The 17,139-nt window shown below is 40.3% G+C and overlaps 1 protein-coding gene across 1 annotated transcript; it reads left to right on the top strand.

Moving 5' to 3' along the window:
* The first annotated feature begins 1,509 nt into the window (after positions 1 to 1,509).
* On the top strand, positions 1,510 to 6,327 carry higd1a (HIG1 hypoxia inducible domain family, member 1A). Its single transcript, XM_062993475.1, has 4 exons — positions 1,510 to 1,597; positions 5,674 to 5,757; positions 5,842 to 5,976; positions 6,089 to 6,327. Exons 2-4 carry the CDS (start codon positions 5,679 to 5,681, stop codon positions 6,190 to 6,192), a joined length of 318 nt encoding a protein of 105 aa, XP_062849545.1. The 5' UTR covers positions 1,510 to 1,597; positions 5,674 to 5,678; the 3' UTR covers positions 6,193 to 6,327.
* The last annotated feature ends 10,812 nt before the right edge of the window (positions 6,328 to 17,139 follow it).

Raw genomic sequence — 17,139 nt, 5'->3', positions numbered from 1 at the left:
ATGGAATCCTCACAGTCATGTTACAGAATCTAGTGGACAGCTTTCCAGAAGACCGGAGGTGGGTAGAGCTGCAAAGAGGCGTTAACTCCCTAAAAAATGTAGCCTATCGTGTCTGTATGTTAGAGTGTCCAGATACTTTTGACAATGCTGTGCTTATGTGTTTGTGTCGATATCTAAACGTCATTCATTCTGCAGCGATTAAATTAAGCAAATGATCATTTGTGAAGGTCAGCGGTTAAAGTGCTGAACTTGTAATCGAAAGGTCGCCGGTTCAAGCCCCACCACTGTCAGGTTGCCACTGTTGGGCCCTTAAGCGAGGCCCTTAAACCTACAATAGCTTGGATTGCAGGTCAAACGGCGGTAGTTTAAATGGTATCAATATCATCAATCTGGCAACCCTGGGAGACGCGCTGCTCGTGTTGTGACGTAACACCGGGTCTAAAAATTCCCTTACACGCGGTATCCTGTGCTACATTCAAGTGCTTCAACAATTCTTACGTTCTTTCGTTTTCAACAGTAAAAAGCACAATTTCGTTTGATGGTTTGTAAATTTTCTTTATCCTTATGTGATTTATAATAATATAATACCTAACGTTGAACATTGAGTTGAGTTTTTATTCTTTTTTTTTATCACTAGCGTTCACCAGTTGCTTCATGCTGATCAGTGTTGCGGTGGGTCCAGAGTACACCAGCAAACAAGCAACAAGCATAATGCAGAAAAACACTGAACAAAATACCCGTCAGTGAATGAAATAAGGTCATTAGAGACTCACACGTTTATTTATTCATTCATTCATTCACACACATAGATGTTATTTAGAATAGCCAATCCACCTTCTGCATTTTTGAGAAAGGAAAGTACCTGAAAGTATGCTGGTCCAGCAAGAGGAATAGGACATGACTAAATTTAGGAAACAAGAGGAAAGTTGCACCTCAACGATCTACTCATTATATATTCAATTATTATTGTAATGATTATCATATTTATTATATTGTTGTTGTTGATTATGATTCTTTTTCCCTTCTTTTTTCCTTTGTTATTTGCTTTGTTTGGGGTTTTTACTCATCTAGAATGTGTGATAATGAATTATTTTATTATTTATTGTGCAATTTAAGTGATTATTATAATTAAACAGTGCATTTGCACTTTGTTAAACAGCCTGACGCATAGTAAACGCATATAGATACAGCTGAATGTATTTAATTCAATTCAACTTTGTTTAATTCAATAAGCTTTATGTTCAGTTACCCCGTCACGTCACATTTACCTCAACAGAATTCATAACAAGTGTTTTAACACTATAATTATGTTTATACACTGTGAGTATGCTTTTGTGGGAGCGCTTGAATGCACCTCGGTAACCGCTCGCCCGCATACTGTGCGTCAGCCGCTCTGCGAGCTCGTGGTGCATGACGCATAGCAGGCTGTGTTTTAATTAACACTCTGTAGCACTACATAGTGTGCACTTTATACTCAGTATCGCTGTTTCGCTCACACACTATGTTAGGCGGAAGGGTGCGGATGGAAACACAGCCTGAGAGTAGAAGCCGGTAAGAGGAGTGAAAGCGGTTGTGGAGGAAGAAGCTCAGATAAAAGGTGGATTTATTTCATTGTTTTACTTATAAATGTTGATTAATGTTTAAATATAAGTGTTTTATATTGTTTAAAGTGATTTCTGATCACATTTAGAGTTACATTAAAGCATTTAGTGGAGTTTTAGTGGGGAAATACTTCACTAAACGCTCATAAAAGTCAATGTTTGTTTTATTATTAATGTAATTATTTAATTTACATCTAATTTACATTTATTTATGTTATTTTATTAACATAATGAAAGAATCACTACATGTAGGCGTCACGGTTGTTTTACCTTCATCACAGATTGTAGTTTATTAATAATTATTAATAATAATCTATATAAATTCCACCTAATTATATTTACTGTTCGTTTAAATAAAAACAATACAAGCATAATTCCTCATTAGTGTCCATATAAATAGGGTTAGTTTGTCTGAGCCACAAGCATGACAGGAGGAAAGTCTGGGGAGCTCTGAACAGATCTCAGAACAGATCTCAGAAAGCTCAGTGTAGTCTCGCTTGGTCTGCTGTGACGTGTAATGAGGAAACATCTAGGGAAGGTCCTCACAGACGTTGGCTATATAGGGGCTCAAATGTACGTCATGACCTCACGTATCCTCACTAGAGGTTTAGGACCTGGGACCCATCAGCTTGTGGATCTGAAGAGGTGGAACGTCTTCAAGAACCTTAGAAAGAAGCTCTCAAGACTGTGAAGACCTGGATGATTGAGAACCTACACACACACACACACACACACACACACACACACACACACACACACACACACACACGTACGACCTCTACGTGTTTAAAGTACTGAACAGAAACACGCTGATGCCTCCAGCATTGACTCAGTCTCACTACAGTCTCGCTTGGTCGGCTGTGACGTGTAATGAGGAAACATCTAGGGAAGGTCCTCACAGACGTTGGCTATAATGTCGCATTCAACCGGAAACTATGAGCTCAAATGATGAGTGAGAACCTACACACACACACACACACACACACACACTCACACACACACACACACACACACACACACGTACGACCTCTACGTGTTTATAGTTCTGAATAGAAACACATTAATGCCTCCAGTGTTGACGTTCCGGTAAAAAAGTCAGACGCTTACATGCACCCTTAAGTATCTCATATCTCATGAGGTTCTTTTAATAATGAGTTAGTTGAATTTTTTTTTTTTTTAAACAATCTGGCTCAAAAATATACAGACAGCAGCTCAGATGATTCGTTTTATGGTGGATGATGTTTCTCCACATGATCCTGTTCACTGTTCGGATGCCGTCCTCTTTCTCTTTTACCTTCACCTGTTCCGAGCATGATCGTCTTTTACAATTATTTGTTTGTCTAAACCAGTGTTTCAGTCACGGCCCTTTAAAAGTATTCAAAATCTCAAGTCACCCCAGTCTGAAATGTATTAAAAAACGTACACTCTGCCTCCCTCAGACCGCTAACACACAGAAACACTACAGGGAGAGACGTACTGTGGTTGCATTGCATTAACTTTTAGATCCTCTCTTGTGCAGAGATGAGCCCGTGTTTGTTTCTGCTTTAAAACACAAGTGCCATGAACCAATCAGATTTAACATCATTAAACAAGTTTATAGTTTATTTCTCAATTATTTGTCATTATACCACTAGCACTGCTCATCGTCTGCATGTTCTCTCTGTAGCTCGGTTATGGCTCTCATACTCAAACTCAAAAGAAGCTTTATTGGCAGGACAAATAAGGACGTTCGTGTTGCCAAAGCAAGTTAGAGAGAAATAATAAAAATAACAATAAAAAAGAACAAAAATATACAGAACAGTTACATGTGCAAAAATATAAAATAGAATAAAATATTAATAAAAACGGTGCAAAATAATAACAATAAAAATGATAATATTTACATTAATGAGGTAATGAGCTCTCTCCCTCTGTGTGTGTGTGTGTGTGTGTGTGTGTGTGTGTGTGTGTGTGTGTGTGTGTGTGTGTCGCTTGCTCTCTCCGCGATACTGAAAGTGATTTGAATATCGATAATGATCAGCTCTTATTATGACTGATTGATTCCCTCTACTGATGGAAGCGGGATGGTTGAATTACAGCCGATAAGAACAGCACAGAAATATAAATATATATATATAACGGCTCCCAGAGGCGCGACTCGGTTCCTTTTGTTCATTTTAAAGAGCCGTTCAATAGAATCGGATCGTTCGTGAACGGTTCATCACTATAGGCGACGCACGCAACCCGCGTTGACGCTGTAGCGTGGGGAAAGGGGCGTGTGAGACAAATGTTGATGCTTGATGCGGCTCATGGTCTACATTTTCATGATAAGCTGACTTTTTTGTATTTAAAATTGATTTCATTTTCAATATCAGTAACGTCAGAATAGTTTTGACGGCACCCCTGACGAAGCCAGACGGCACCCTGGGTGAGAAAGGCTGATCTAATAACTAGGGCTGTAACTAGAGATGTACCGATCGGGGTTTTTGGCACAGATTCCGATCTACGATCTCCTTTCAGGGACATCGGCCGATAGCCGATTCCGATACGGGGAGGGGGGGGGGAGTTTTGCAAATTTAGCAGTAAATAAAGTACATCAAACAATTTTTTTTTTTACCCACAGGAGACATATTTCATTAGTCTAACTGACCACACACACACACACGCACACACACACAGGTTAATGTTATCCAGTTCAGTCTGAAAAAAACCTTAAAAAGAGAGATGATCTGTTCACAGTATCGCTATATGAGTCGATTCGTTTTATGTGAAGCGTAAGTTTCTCTTCTCGGTTATCTCTCCGTGTTTACTGTTATTAATTAAATGTCGTGGTTTTAAATAAACACCAACTACTACAGAACATTCTGTGTGACTCTCTTACATTATAAATCATAATTAAACTGCTATTAGCACAGATCTGTAACCGAGTCAGACTCGTTCCGTCTAAAAGTTTTCTGATCCTAAAAGTTCAGCAGATGATCCTGAACTAACGAATTTGGTAATGAATAAACTTTTGCCTCTGATTGGCTCTGTAACGTTTTCTGTTCTCATCTACATCACAAGTAAGAACCGCTTACGATTTACCAAAGTGAACCAGGAGTTTATATAACGTGCTGATAGAATCGACTCAGATGTGACCGGGTTGAATTATCTTTTTAAAGTAAATATTACAATCAGCAAAATTACATCGTAAGAGCTTTCACGATGGTTTCTGTACGATGGTTGATGAATGGTGATGTGATGGTTGGTGCTTCGTAGCTCAAAGTCTGGATCGATCCACTGAGCTGTTAACTTAACGTGATCTTTATACATCACACGATCGGATCGGCTACATTTAGGAGATATCGGCCGATAGCATATTCTGATAAAAAATCGGCCGATACCGACTCATAGCCGATCGATCGTCCCATCCGCAAGACAGTTAAAAATCGGTGCACATGCGCCACGATTCGAATCAGTTATTCATTCAGGATGAATCGATATTCACTTCAAACAGCAGAGGGCGCTGGCGCTATTCAGATCGCCTGGTTGACGTCACTACAGGGTTGCCAGGTCCGGAATTTTCCGGCCAGATGTATTTATGTGAGGATACTTTATTTATTTGTATTATTTATTTATTTCTTTAATTTCTTTAATTTCAGTTTTTTTTACACAATAAGCATTGTTTAGCATAGTTGTACCTATGTCAGAAATAATCATTATTTAGATGAATAAAAGATAAGCACAAATTCATGATTTTATTTTATTTTAAAAGAGAAATAATAAAAGGAATCTTCAAAATTCGTCATCATTTGTCTTCAATTTCATTTTCTTAAAAAAAAAAAATCGGGGGAAAATCGTATCATGAATCGTATCGTATCGTGGGTAGAGTGTATCGTTACATCCCTAATTCTGATATAAACTGGAGTACACCCCTGTACCACGTTTTTACACTCCTCCCCCGGGTTTCCCATCACCCAGTATCCTGCGCTCTCATTGGCTGTAGTTCCACATAGCACTCGCTGCCACTCGCAACTTGATCGCAACACCTTCCAGAGCCGTTCGGATGGAGTCGTTGAATTCCTGATGATGAATCTGGTTTCTTTGTTTATAGTCACCATGTCCAGCTTATCATTCGACGAGTATGAAGAGTCCAAGTTCCTCAGGAAGGCCAAGGAGAACCCCTTCGTCCCTGTGGGTAAGATCTCCCCTCCTTTGTTTTTAAACATACACAGTATCTGGGTTCTGTCCTCATACCCCGTACTTGTCGCCCCTCCCTCAGGCATGGCGGGGTTCTTCGCCATCGTGGCGCACAGGCTGTACAAGCTGAGGAGCAGAGGCAGCATGAAGATGTCCGTCCACCTCATCCACATGAGGGTAGCGGCGCAGGGCTTCGTGGTGGGAGCCATGACGATAGGTACGGCCCGTCGTCGTCTAGATTTGATGGGTGGAGGAACACGCTACGCTCTGTGTATTCTTCCACCGCTCGCACTGATGTTGCACTGATGTGGTGTGTGTGGGTGTTGCAGGCGTGGTGTACTCCATGTATCGGGACTACGTGCTGAAGCCGGCCCAAGCTCAGAGGGCTCTGGAACTGAAGCAGCAGGAAGCGGCGGCGCCGGAGAGGAAGTGAAGCTCCGCCCAGATCTCCAGAGTTTCATTCTATTTTTATTAGAATTTAATTTTTATTATTTATTTCTATTATAAGAACTGTGTGATCTTTTATAACGTCTGTGCTCAGGTGCCGTGATTAAAGTGCTCTGTAAGAGTCCGGCGTGCTGGTGCTTTATACCAATCCTCACGTTTAACATTACACATACACGTCTAATTCTACACATCAGATCTATCAACTCTGGCTCTGTTTATATCACTGAACTCTACACACTTCTAATGTCAGACTGAGGAAGCTGGAAATATTCACTCAGTCACCACCAGGGGGCGCTGGAGGGAACATCTGAGGAGAGCAGGTGGATCACTGGTGGTTTTCTAATCTGGTTAGATCTGATTTACTCCTGCAATAGTTCTACTACTCTACTGTAGTTCTATTCTAGTTCTACTGTACTGTACTGTGTACTAGGCAAGCCGTAGCCTAGTGGTTAAGGTACTGGACTAGTAATCGAAAGGTCGCTGGTTCAAGCCCTACCACTGCTAGGTTGGTGCTGTTGGGCCCTTGAGCAAGGCCCTTACCCCTCAATTGCTCAGACTGTGTACTGTAACTGTACTGTAAGTCGCTTTGGATAAAAGCGTCTGCTAAATGCTGAAAATGTAAATGTACTGTGTGTAGTTCTATTGTAGTTTTACACTACAGTGTAATTTATTGTAGATCAACAGTATTGTTTAGTTCTATTGTAGTTCTACAGTACTGTAGTTATGCAGTGGCATGTAGTTCTATTGTAGTTCTATAGTACTATGTAGTTCTGCAGTACTGTAGTTATGCAGTGGCATGTACTGTAGTTCTATTGTAGTTTTACAGTATTGTGGTTATGTTGACGTACTACAGTACTGTCCCATTCTGTTGTAGTTCTACAGTAGTGTAATTATATTGTAGTTTTACAGTACTGCGTAGTTCTATTGTAGTTCTACAGAAGTTTTACTGTAGTTCTTTCAACAAAAATCAATCAAAACTATATATTTATTTTTATTATTACATAAAACACCAACCGCCCTCCAAAATATCAGTATTCATTGACATTGACAAGTGTAAGCGACATAGAACATCCACAACACGTATAATATTTATCAAACCTCAAGAAACATTCAGCTTTATTGAGCTCATTTATTATTTTTTATTATCATTAACCTTTATTTAACCAGGATGATCTCATTGAGATTTAAAATCTATTTTTCTAGAGAGACCTGGTCAAGAATGGCAGCAACACACATCCGTTTCGATACATAAAGCAAACAATTTTTACCATTTTTATCAAAAAATAAATAAATAGACACCATAAAACAGAGAATTAGAATTAGAGAGGAGACTGTGAGCCAGGCCTTCTCGTCCAACATCAGTGTCTGACCTCTAGCTGCGAAGGCTGGGCCCACATCATATTAAACCCTGTGGATTAAGAACGGGAGTCACTCAGGTTCACGTGTGTGTGAAGGCAGACGAGCGAATACTTTTGGTAATATGGTGTACATTAAGTTCAGGTTAGTCATTATAGTGTGTGGAAACAACACTTATAATTTGTGCTTTTTCAGAACTCAATAAAATAACAACCGTAAGTAAAAAATTTGGAAACGTCATGTGACTTGATTTTTTTTATCATACAACAGTGCATTAAAAACGTGACTGATGTTTAAATAAAAGCAACTGATAAAAGTACATTGTTATTTGTGCATGTCTTCAAAATGTCATTGCTGAGGTGTGCATACTGCTTCGATGGCTGAATAATGTCATGTATTCTATTGCATTAAACAGCACTACATTCTGAATGAATATAGAACACACTCAGAACACATCTTGATAAGGCACACTGCTGTAATTCTTATTACATTCATACTGTTGCTGGTTTCACTTTGTCTTAACTCGACAATGTCAACAGGGAGAAAGAGGCCTCGTGGGAACCCGACTTCGCGTACACCGGAGGTTGGAGAGGCCCGCTCCAATCAATCGGCTGGTCAGGACACGCCCTAGGTTGTATCGCCTATGAGAGCCCAAGAAGGCACTGGCTCAGGGTCAATCAAGTGCCAAAACCATCTGGAAGCTTGAGTTTATCACCCCTGTATCCCCGATACACAAGCGCTGGAGATCCGTGTGATGAACCTTTAACTGAGCAAATATGAGTACCAAACAAAACCCAAAAAGAGAATCGAGAATGACCCAGATACAGACATTGAATCAAACCCTTATTCTGTAGAGGAAAACTATGTATAATAATAATTATAATAATGGAATCTACACAAGCAGAAATACCTTTGACAAAAGGAATCATGGGAATTGCAGGAACTGTCAAAGACGCTAGAAAGTTAAGATCAGGGCAAATACTGGTGGAATGTCCAAACAAAAACATACAAGCAGAAAACTTTTTGGGAATCAGCACAAAAGCCTTCCCTCACCCTTCACTAAATAGCAGCAAGGGAGTCCAGTGTTTCCTCTAGAATTTCTTTTACCCTCAACCCCCCCACCAACACACACACACACACACACACACACTTGACGTCATCTATGGGTGTGTCACAGTGTAGAGGCTGTGAAACCGCTATTGCTGTTCTTTCATATTTTAAAAGTCCATCTGATTAAATTGAGATATTTTCAAGGCGATGAACTGTGTGATACGAGGCGTTTTTTACGTAAAGCTTATTGATTCTCCCGAGCTGCAGAGCCAGCACACAAGAGGTTAATCCAGCTAAACACAGATGTATGTGGAGCTTTTGGACTGGACTTAATGGTAATTTTACACAGATGTTTGTTCGTGTCGTGGAACTTCTGTGATGTTTTATCGCTCGAGCCGAGCGCTGAGCAAGTCGGCTATTTGAGCCGAGGGTCGCTGTGAGTGTAGCCGGTGTGTACTTGCTGGTGAGACTCGCATTCAAATACCCCTCTGCGTTGTGAAACAGGAAGACAACTGGACACGCTCTGCCATTCTGACCTGGGAATTTATTCTGTATATAAAATGAGAGTATCGAATGAATACAATGAATTTCCTCACATGCACAGCACTGTGTACATTTCCTCCGGCGCTTCCAGCGCGAACTGAGCATAAAATGTTTAAGTTCACATCAATACCATATATATAATAAGACATAATAATTACATTGCACTATTAATCACATATTTACTATAAAAATATAACCCATTCATATAAAATATTTCACCAGGAAGGCAAATATAGATTTTTTTTTGTACAACAATAAACTTCATTAAACGATTAAAAACTTTATAGTAAACAGTGCAAAAATAACATTTCAAATGACCATACCTGTATATAAAATGAGAGTATCGAATGAATACAATGAATTTCCTCACATGCACAGCACTATGTACACTATGTGAGGAAAAAAAGAAAAGGCGCCATTAGAGCCTAACTGGCGGCAATACATTCACTGATGGAAAATTACTACATACAATAAATCTCTCATATCCGAAATACATGTAACATATAGGCCATCTTACTTAGAAATTACATTAAACATAATAAACAGACGATTAATACATGAAAAAACACACTTTAAACAACTTTAACAACTTTTTTATACAGAGCTCTATAAACACATACCTTCCTCCGGCACTTCCAGCGCGAACCGAGGATTTTGTAAAATTCAAAATAAAAGCTCTTTACATAAATCAGCTAAAAAACAAAACAATATGAAATTAACAAGCAAAATGTACATAAAAATAAGGCTTATTCACTACATAAATAAATAATGAATTAAACAAGGATATTAAGTGAAATATGAGCAATATAAATCAAATGTATTTTCACATCTGCTACATGAGAGCGAAGCGCAAAACGATTCTCACGTGATGCACTAAAGAAAACAACAACTACGACAGACACGTCTACGTCTTCTTATCACCGATAGTTATCCGATGCTTTTGCATAAAAATGAACATCTGTAACAACAGCACAGATGCTCACACATAATCTACACGCTCCGCATTACTCCACATCACGACTCCTTACTTTCTCTGTGTAACGGCCAGCGTTGATGACGCACGCTTGGTTCCCAAACACTGGTGTAAACGCAGGTTGTAAGACTGACCCCCTGTGAGTGTTTTGGGACGGGGATTATTGCGGTTTCATGTCATTACATAAATACTGATGGAGCGGCGGCAATAATTAAGCAGCGGCGGGTCGCCACCGCAAGGTACATGTAACAGAAACACTGGAGTTATTAGTAGGGACTTAGAAGGGATGGAAGACGATGAAATTACCACAGAACTAACCGCCCAAGACGTTACGTACGCCAGACGCATTATAATAAAGAAACAGGACGAGCTGATAAAAACAAACACCTTCATCATAACCTTTAACAGAGCAACTCCTCCAGCAAAACTAATTATTGGGTATCAACGGGTGGATGTAGAACCAGATATACCTAACCCAGTTAGATGCTTCAAGTGCCAAAAATACGAACATGGTTCAGCTGTGTGCAAGAGCCCCTCAGTTTGCTGGAACTGTGGCAAAGAGGGCCACGAAATGCCCTGCCCAAATCCACCCCATTGTATAAACTGTGGAGGCACAAACACAGCTGCTGCAAATTACGTCATCTAGCATCGGTTTACAAATCAGCCTATTTTCACTTGGCCTGACCCCGGTATACTTAGCCGACTTACTCACTCACCACTCTTCCTCCCCCAATCTTAGATCCTCTGGCTCCAATCTATTGGCTGTACCCAGGTTCAAGCGGGCTACTATGGGCGGCCGTTCATTCAGCTGTGCTGCCCCTCGCCTCTGGAATTCCCTCCCTCCTTCTCTCCGCTCTGCTTCCTCCCTCATGCTTTTCAAATCTTTGCTTAAAACACATCTCTTCACTGAACATTTTGCATAGGTTTTTTTTTAAAGGCGCTATATAAGTATAACTTATTATTATTATTATTATTATTATTATTATAACTTATTATTATGTCCTACCTAGATAAAAGAGAAAGACATTCAAAGAATTAAATGCACAAAGAAGGTGAGCCATAACGAAGCAAGGAAACTTGTTAATGACTACCTCAGTTTTAAACTAACAAGATCCTTTGCAGGAGCAGTAAAATCGAATCGGGAAATGGCTTGCCAGACTGATTTCACATGGTTAAAAAAAGAAAAACCACAATTAATCACCGCTACGAAAGAAACCTCCCTCCAAAAAACAATAAGCACAGCTGTCCAATGTCTACCCATGCGTGAACAACCCTCCCAGAGGATAAATAAAACCAAAGAAGAACAAAATCATAATGATACCAAAGAACGAAATAAACCTGAAACTACACAGCACCAATCAAAGCCCATTTCAGAACCAAGGAAATCAGACACACCAAAAGATATAGAAATGAAAGAGGACAGGGCACCACGAAATCGAAACGCATCACCCAAACACAGGAGTAAACCCCAAAACGACTCAGCCAAAACAAAATGACAAAAAACCCAATACTACAGTGGAACTGGCATGGACTAAGGGCAAACTTCAATGAACTCCAGTGCCTAATTACAACACAAAACCCCAAAATAATACGCCTACAGGAAATCAAGTTAATAACCAAGAAGGCACATACATACCTTCACCCAGGTCATGGCACCTACTCAACCATTGATCTAGCATTATGTGAACCAAATCTACTGCTAGATTTCAACTGGAGAGTCTGGAATGACCTGTGCAGAAGCGACCACTTTCCGATACTTATAACCCCAGTGACAAACCAACCATCACCAACAATACAACGGTGGAAGTAGGACAGAGCTCAACCTCCAAAACACTCTTACTCAAAATTTACAACCAAATATGGGACTCTGGGGATTTCACAGAACAGTGGAAAAAGGCAATTGTCATCCCATTTCCCAAACCAGGAAAAGATCACAGTGACCCAACTAACTATAGGCCAGTAGCACTAACTAGCTGCCTGTGCAAAACAATGGAAAGAATAGTCAACAACAGACTGGTTTGGCAACTTGAACACAACCACATCATAAATGAATCCCAGAGTGGATTTCGAAAGGGGAGAAGCACCCTAGCACAGTGTTTCTCAACCTTTTTTCAGTCACGGCACCCTTTAAAAGTATTCAAAATCTCAAGTCACCCCAGTCTAAAATGTATTAAAAAACGTACACTCTGCCTCCCTCAGACCGCTAACACACAGAAACACTACAGGGAGAGACGTACTGTGGTTGCATTGCTTTAACTTTTAGATCCTCTCTTGTGCCATGAACACAAGTGCCATGAACCAATCAGATTTAACATCATTAAACAAGTTTATAGTTTATTTCTCAATTATTTGTCATTATACCACTAGCACTGCTCATTGTCTGCATGTTCTCTCTGTAGCTCGGTTATGGCTCTCATACTCAAACTCAAAAGAAGCTTTATTGGCAGGACAAATAAGGACATTCATATTGCCAAAGCTCATTTACAGAGAAATAATAAAAATAACAATAAAAAAGAACAAAAATATACAAAAGTTACATGTGCAAAAATATAAAATAGAATAAAATATTAATAAAAATAATATTTTAATAATAAATAGTGCAAAATAGTGTGACTCGGTTCCTTTTGTTCATTTTAAAGAGCTGTTCAATAAAATCGGATCGTTCGTGAACGACTTATCACTATAGGCGATGCACGCAACCCGCGTTGACGTTATAGCATGGGGAAAGGGGCGTGTGAGACAAATGTTGATGTTTGAGGCGGCTAATTGTCTACATTTTCATGATAAGTTGACTTTTTTGTATTTTATTATTTTACTTTTAATTTATTTTATAATATCAGTATCATGAGAATATTTTTGACGGCACTCCTGACGAAGCCAGATGGCACCTTAGTGTGCCGCGGCACCCCGGTTGAGAAAGGCTGTTCTGGAGGACATGAAACAGGCTGGACTTAAAGGCAGACTACCAACCTTTATAGCGGCTTTTCTAGCAAAAAGAGTTTTTAGAGTAAGAGTCAACAATACACTATCAAAATACCATCCCCAGGAGATGGGGGTCCCACAGGGGAGCATACTATCGGTCACCCTATTTAACCTCAAAATGAATGGGGTGGCCAAAGACATCCCGTGGGACACCCTCTGCAGCCTATATGTAGACGACCTACAGGGGTTGGACAAAATAACTGAAACACCTGTCATTTTAGTGTGGGAGGTTTCATGGCTAAATTGGACCAGTCTGGTGGCCAATCTTCATTAATTGCACATTGCACCAGTAAGAGCAGAGTGTGAAGGTTCAATTAGCAGGGTAAGAGCACAGTTTTGCTCAAAATATTGCAATGCACACAACATTATGGGTGACATACCAGAGTTCAAAAGAGGACAAATTGTTGGTGCACGTCTTGCTGGCGCATCTGTGACCAAGACAGCAAGTCTTTGTGATGTATCAAGAGCCACGGTATCCAGGGTAATGTCAGCATACCACCAAGAAGGACAAACCACATCCAACAGGATTAACTGTGGACGCAAGAGGAAGCTGTCTGAAAGGGATGTTCGGGTGCTAACCCGGATCGTATCCAAAAAACATAAAACCACGGCTGCCCAAATCACGGCAGAATTAAATGTGCACCTCGACTCTCCTGTTTCCACCAGAACTGTCCGTCGGGAGCTCCACAGGGTCAATATACACGGCCGGGCTGCTATAGCCAAACCTTTGGTCACTCGTGCCGATGCCAAACGTCGGTTTCAATGGTGCAAGGAGCGCAAATCTTGGGCTGTGGACAATGTGAAACATGTATTGTTCTCTGATGAGTCCACCTTTACTGTTTTCCCCACATCCGGGAGAGTTACGGTGTGGAGAAGCCCCAAAGAAGCGTACCACCCAGACTGTTGCATGCCCAGAGTGAAGCATGGGGGTGGATCAGTGATGGTTTGGGCTGCCATATCATGGCATTCCCTTGGCCCGATACTTGTGCTAGATGGGCGCGTCACTGCCAAGGACTACCGAACCATTCTGGAGGACCATGTGCATCCAATGGCGGTGCCGTGTATCAGGATGACAATGCACCAATACACACAGCAAGACTGGTGAAAGATTGGTTTGATGAACATGAAAGTGAAGTTGAACATCTCCCATGGCCTGCACAGTCACCAGATCTAAATATTATTGAGCCACTTTGGGGTGTTTTGGAGAAGCGAGTCAGGAAACGTTTTCCTCCACCAGCATCACGTAGTGACCTGGCCACTATCCTGCAAGAAGAATGGCTTAAAATCCCTCTGACCACTGTGCAGGACTTGTATATGTCATTTCCAAGACGAATTGACGCTGTATTGGCCGCAAAAGGAGGCCCTACACCATACTAATAAATTATTGTGGTCTAAAACCAGGTGTTTCAGTTATTTTGTCCAACCCCTGTATGTATAGGCTATAGAGGAAGTTCTATGCCTATTATTGAACGGCGACTTCAATTGTGTATAAATAAAATACAACACTGGGCAGAAACTGATGGCTTCAAACTGTCCAGCAGTAAAACATCAAGAACACATTTCTGCCGAAGGAGAAACCTACATCCTGAACCGGACCTACAATATCTGAATGGCACCCCTATAAAAACAACAGAGACAACAAAGATACTAGGACTAACACTAGATCACAAACTCTCTTTCGTCCCACATATAAAATCATTGAAGAAAAACTGCTTTCAAAAACTGAATATAATGAAAATTCTAGCCAGCACAAAATGGAGTGCAGAATTTCCCTCCCTTACTAAAATATATAGAGCAACAGTTCGTCCAAAATTAGATTATGGATGTGTGGTTTATGGGGCAGCAAGAAAGTCATACCTAAAATGCCTAGACTCCATACATAACCAAGGCATCAGACTGGCACTGGGTGCTTTCCACACATCCCCAGCATGTACGTGGAGGCTCAGGAACCCGCCCTGGGATGCAGACGATTAAAGCTTGCTCTACAATATGCCATCAAACTCTGCGGAAACCCACTCAACCCTGCGTATGAGGCCACTTTCTCCCCCCTGTACACTCTACTATACAACACCAAACCAAACAATATACAACCCTTTAGTCAAAGAATCAAACACCATCTCAACCAACTAAAAATAGAACCAAACAACATAACCCTCCCACACTCAAATACCCCTCCCCCATGGAAACTCAAAAAAACAAATATAATAATGGATATGTCGAAACTTCGGAAAATAAACACACACCCGAAGGATTACCTAAAGAAATTACTCGACATTAGAGAAAAGTTCCACACCCACACACTACTCTTTACGGACGGCTCTAAAGCAGAAAACTTGGTATCAGCAGCAATAGTAGCAAACCAACATGAAGAAAAGGAAACCCTTCTATTAAACAGCTCAAGCTACACAGCAGAAGCACACGCTCTACACATGGCAATTAGGGGTGGGCGATATAATATAATATAATAAAACGATAATACCGGTATAGTTGTAAACTCTATATGATTTTTGCCATATTGCGATATTGTTAGCAATAACAAGCGGGTAACAGTGAAATAATGGTGACCAGTGCAGAGAGTAGAACCGGAGTTAGCACCGAGGAAGAACTAGTACTACAAGAGGAGCTACATCACTAGTGTGGAAGTTATTCGGATACAGAAGGTCAGACTCCAAACAAACGACTGTCATTTACAAAACGTGCAAAAATACTGACGACAAACGGTGGCAACATCAGATTTATTTCAGCACCTAAAGCAAAAGCACCCACGTCAGTACGAGGAGCGTCGGTCACTGCGCGAGTCCGAGAATGATGTGAGAGCAAAAACTGTGTCAGTGAACGAACAGAATACACAGGTTAGCACACAGGTTAGCATGTGAGAACATTTAAAACACAAAAGCGCTGAGCGGAACGCTTTCCTTCGTGTATGAGCATGGAAACTGAATCACTGAGTCAATGAGTCAGAAACGACTCTCTTCAGATGAATTATTCATTGGAATCGAAGCAGAAAACTGTGCTCTTATCTGTGGTAAAGATTCATTCGTGTTGCTGACTCTGTGGGCAAACAACTTTGATTCAAGAGATTCAGATGTATGAACCAATCAGAGCTTCGAATTTAGACTTTGGGCGGAATTGAAGCTCTCTCTTCATTGGTTGTTGTATAATTGACAGACACGCTTTCATTTTGCAGTGATAGCAAATCATCATTGGGCACGCTCGCCTAACACATACACACTTGGTGAAGGGAGAACGGCCACCGATATGTGAACAATGCAATACACAAATAACCATTGAACATGTATTGACAAAATGTACTAAATATAACATAGAACGACAAAATCTCATAATTCCAAACACAATGGTGGAAATTTTTAACAAAACCAAACCAGAAACTCTGATCAATTATAAAAATACAGGACTGATAATACACATCTAGAACTAAACACAGAAAGGACACAAGACAAAGAACATGAATAAATAACCTGCAGACAAGTCACCCAGATCTCCATGCAAAGGTAAGCATCCTAATGCCAACGTTATTTCATTAATGATGCTGATACAGGACTCACTTAAGACAAGAAGATCCTTTTAGTCCCACAGTGGGAAAACATTCAGTGTTCATAGTAGCAGAGATAGAAAGGCACTTAGTAGTACAAAAATACAAATTTAGCAAACGGGGTATAGAATAGAATAGAATAGAATAGAATAGAATAGAATAGAATAGAATAGAATAGAATAGAATAGAATAGAATAGAATGCCTTTATTGTCATTGCACAGTGCACAACGAAATTTTTTGAGCATCTCCTTGACGGTACATGTATGTACACACAGACGTATATATACACATGTATTTACAAAATAAACATATACACATCTAGATACAGAAATAAACGTGTGGTTTTAAGAACTTTACAGAAGAAAAGAAGAAGGTTATTGCACGGTCTCTATAAATTGCACATTATTTCCTAGAATGTAACGTTTGATAGTTTAGTGTTTTTATGGCGGAGGGGTAAAAGCTTTTCAGGAGTCTG

This window comes from Trichomycterus rosablanca, chromosome 4, assembly GCF_030014385.1.
Source record: "Trichomycterus rosablanca isolate fTriRos1 chromosome 4, fTriRos1.hap1, whole genome shotgun sequence".
In the NCBI taxonomy this organism is placed as follows: domain Eukaryota; kingdom Metazoa; phylum Chordata; class Actinopteri; order Siluriformes; family Trichomycteridae; genus Trichomycterus; species Trichomycterus rosablanca.
This window is presented reverse-complemented; position numbering and strand designations above follow the sequence as displayed.

Coding starts and splice junctions, on each gene's coding strand:
- higd1a (XM_062993475.1), top strand. CDS start 5,679: ATGTCCAGCTTATCATTCGACGAGTATGAAGAGTCCAAGTTCCTCAGG. Junction 5,758..5,841: donor GAACCCCTTCGTCCCTGTGG/GTAAGATCTCCC, acceptor CCCCTCCCTCAG/GCATGGCGGGGTTCTTCGCC. Junction 5,977..6,088: donor GGTGGGAGCCATGACGATAG/GTACGGCCCGTC, acceptor TGGGTGTTGCAG/GCGTGGTGTACTCCATGTAT.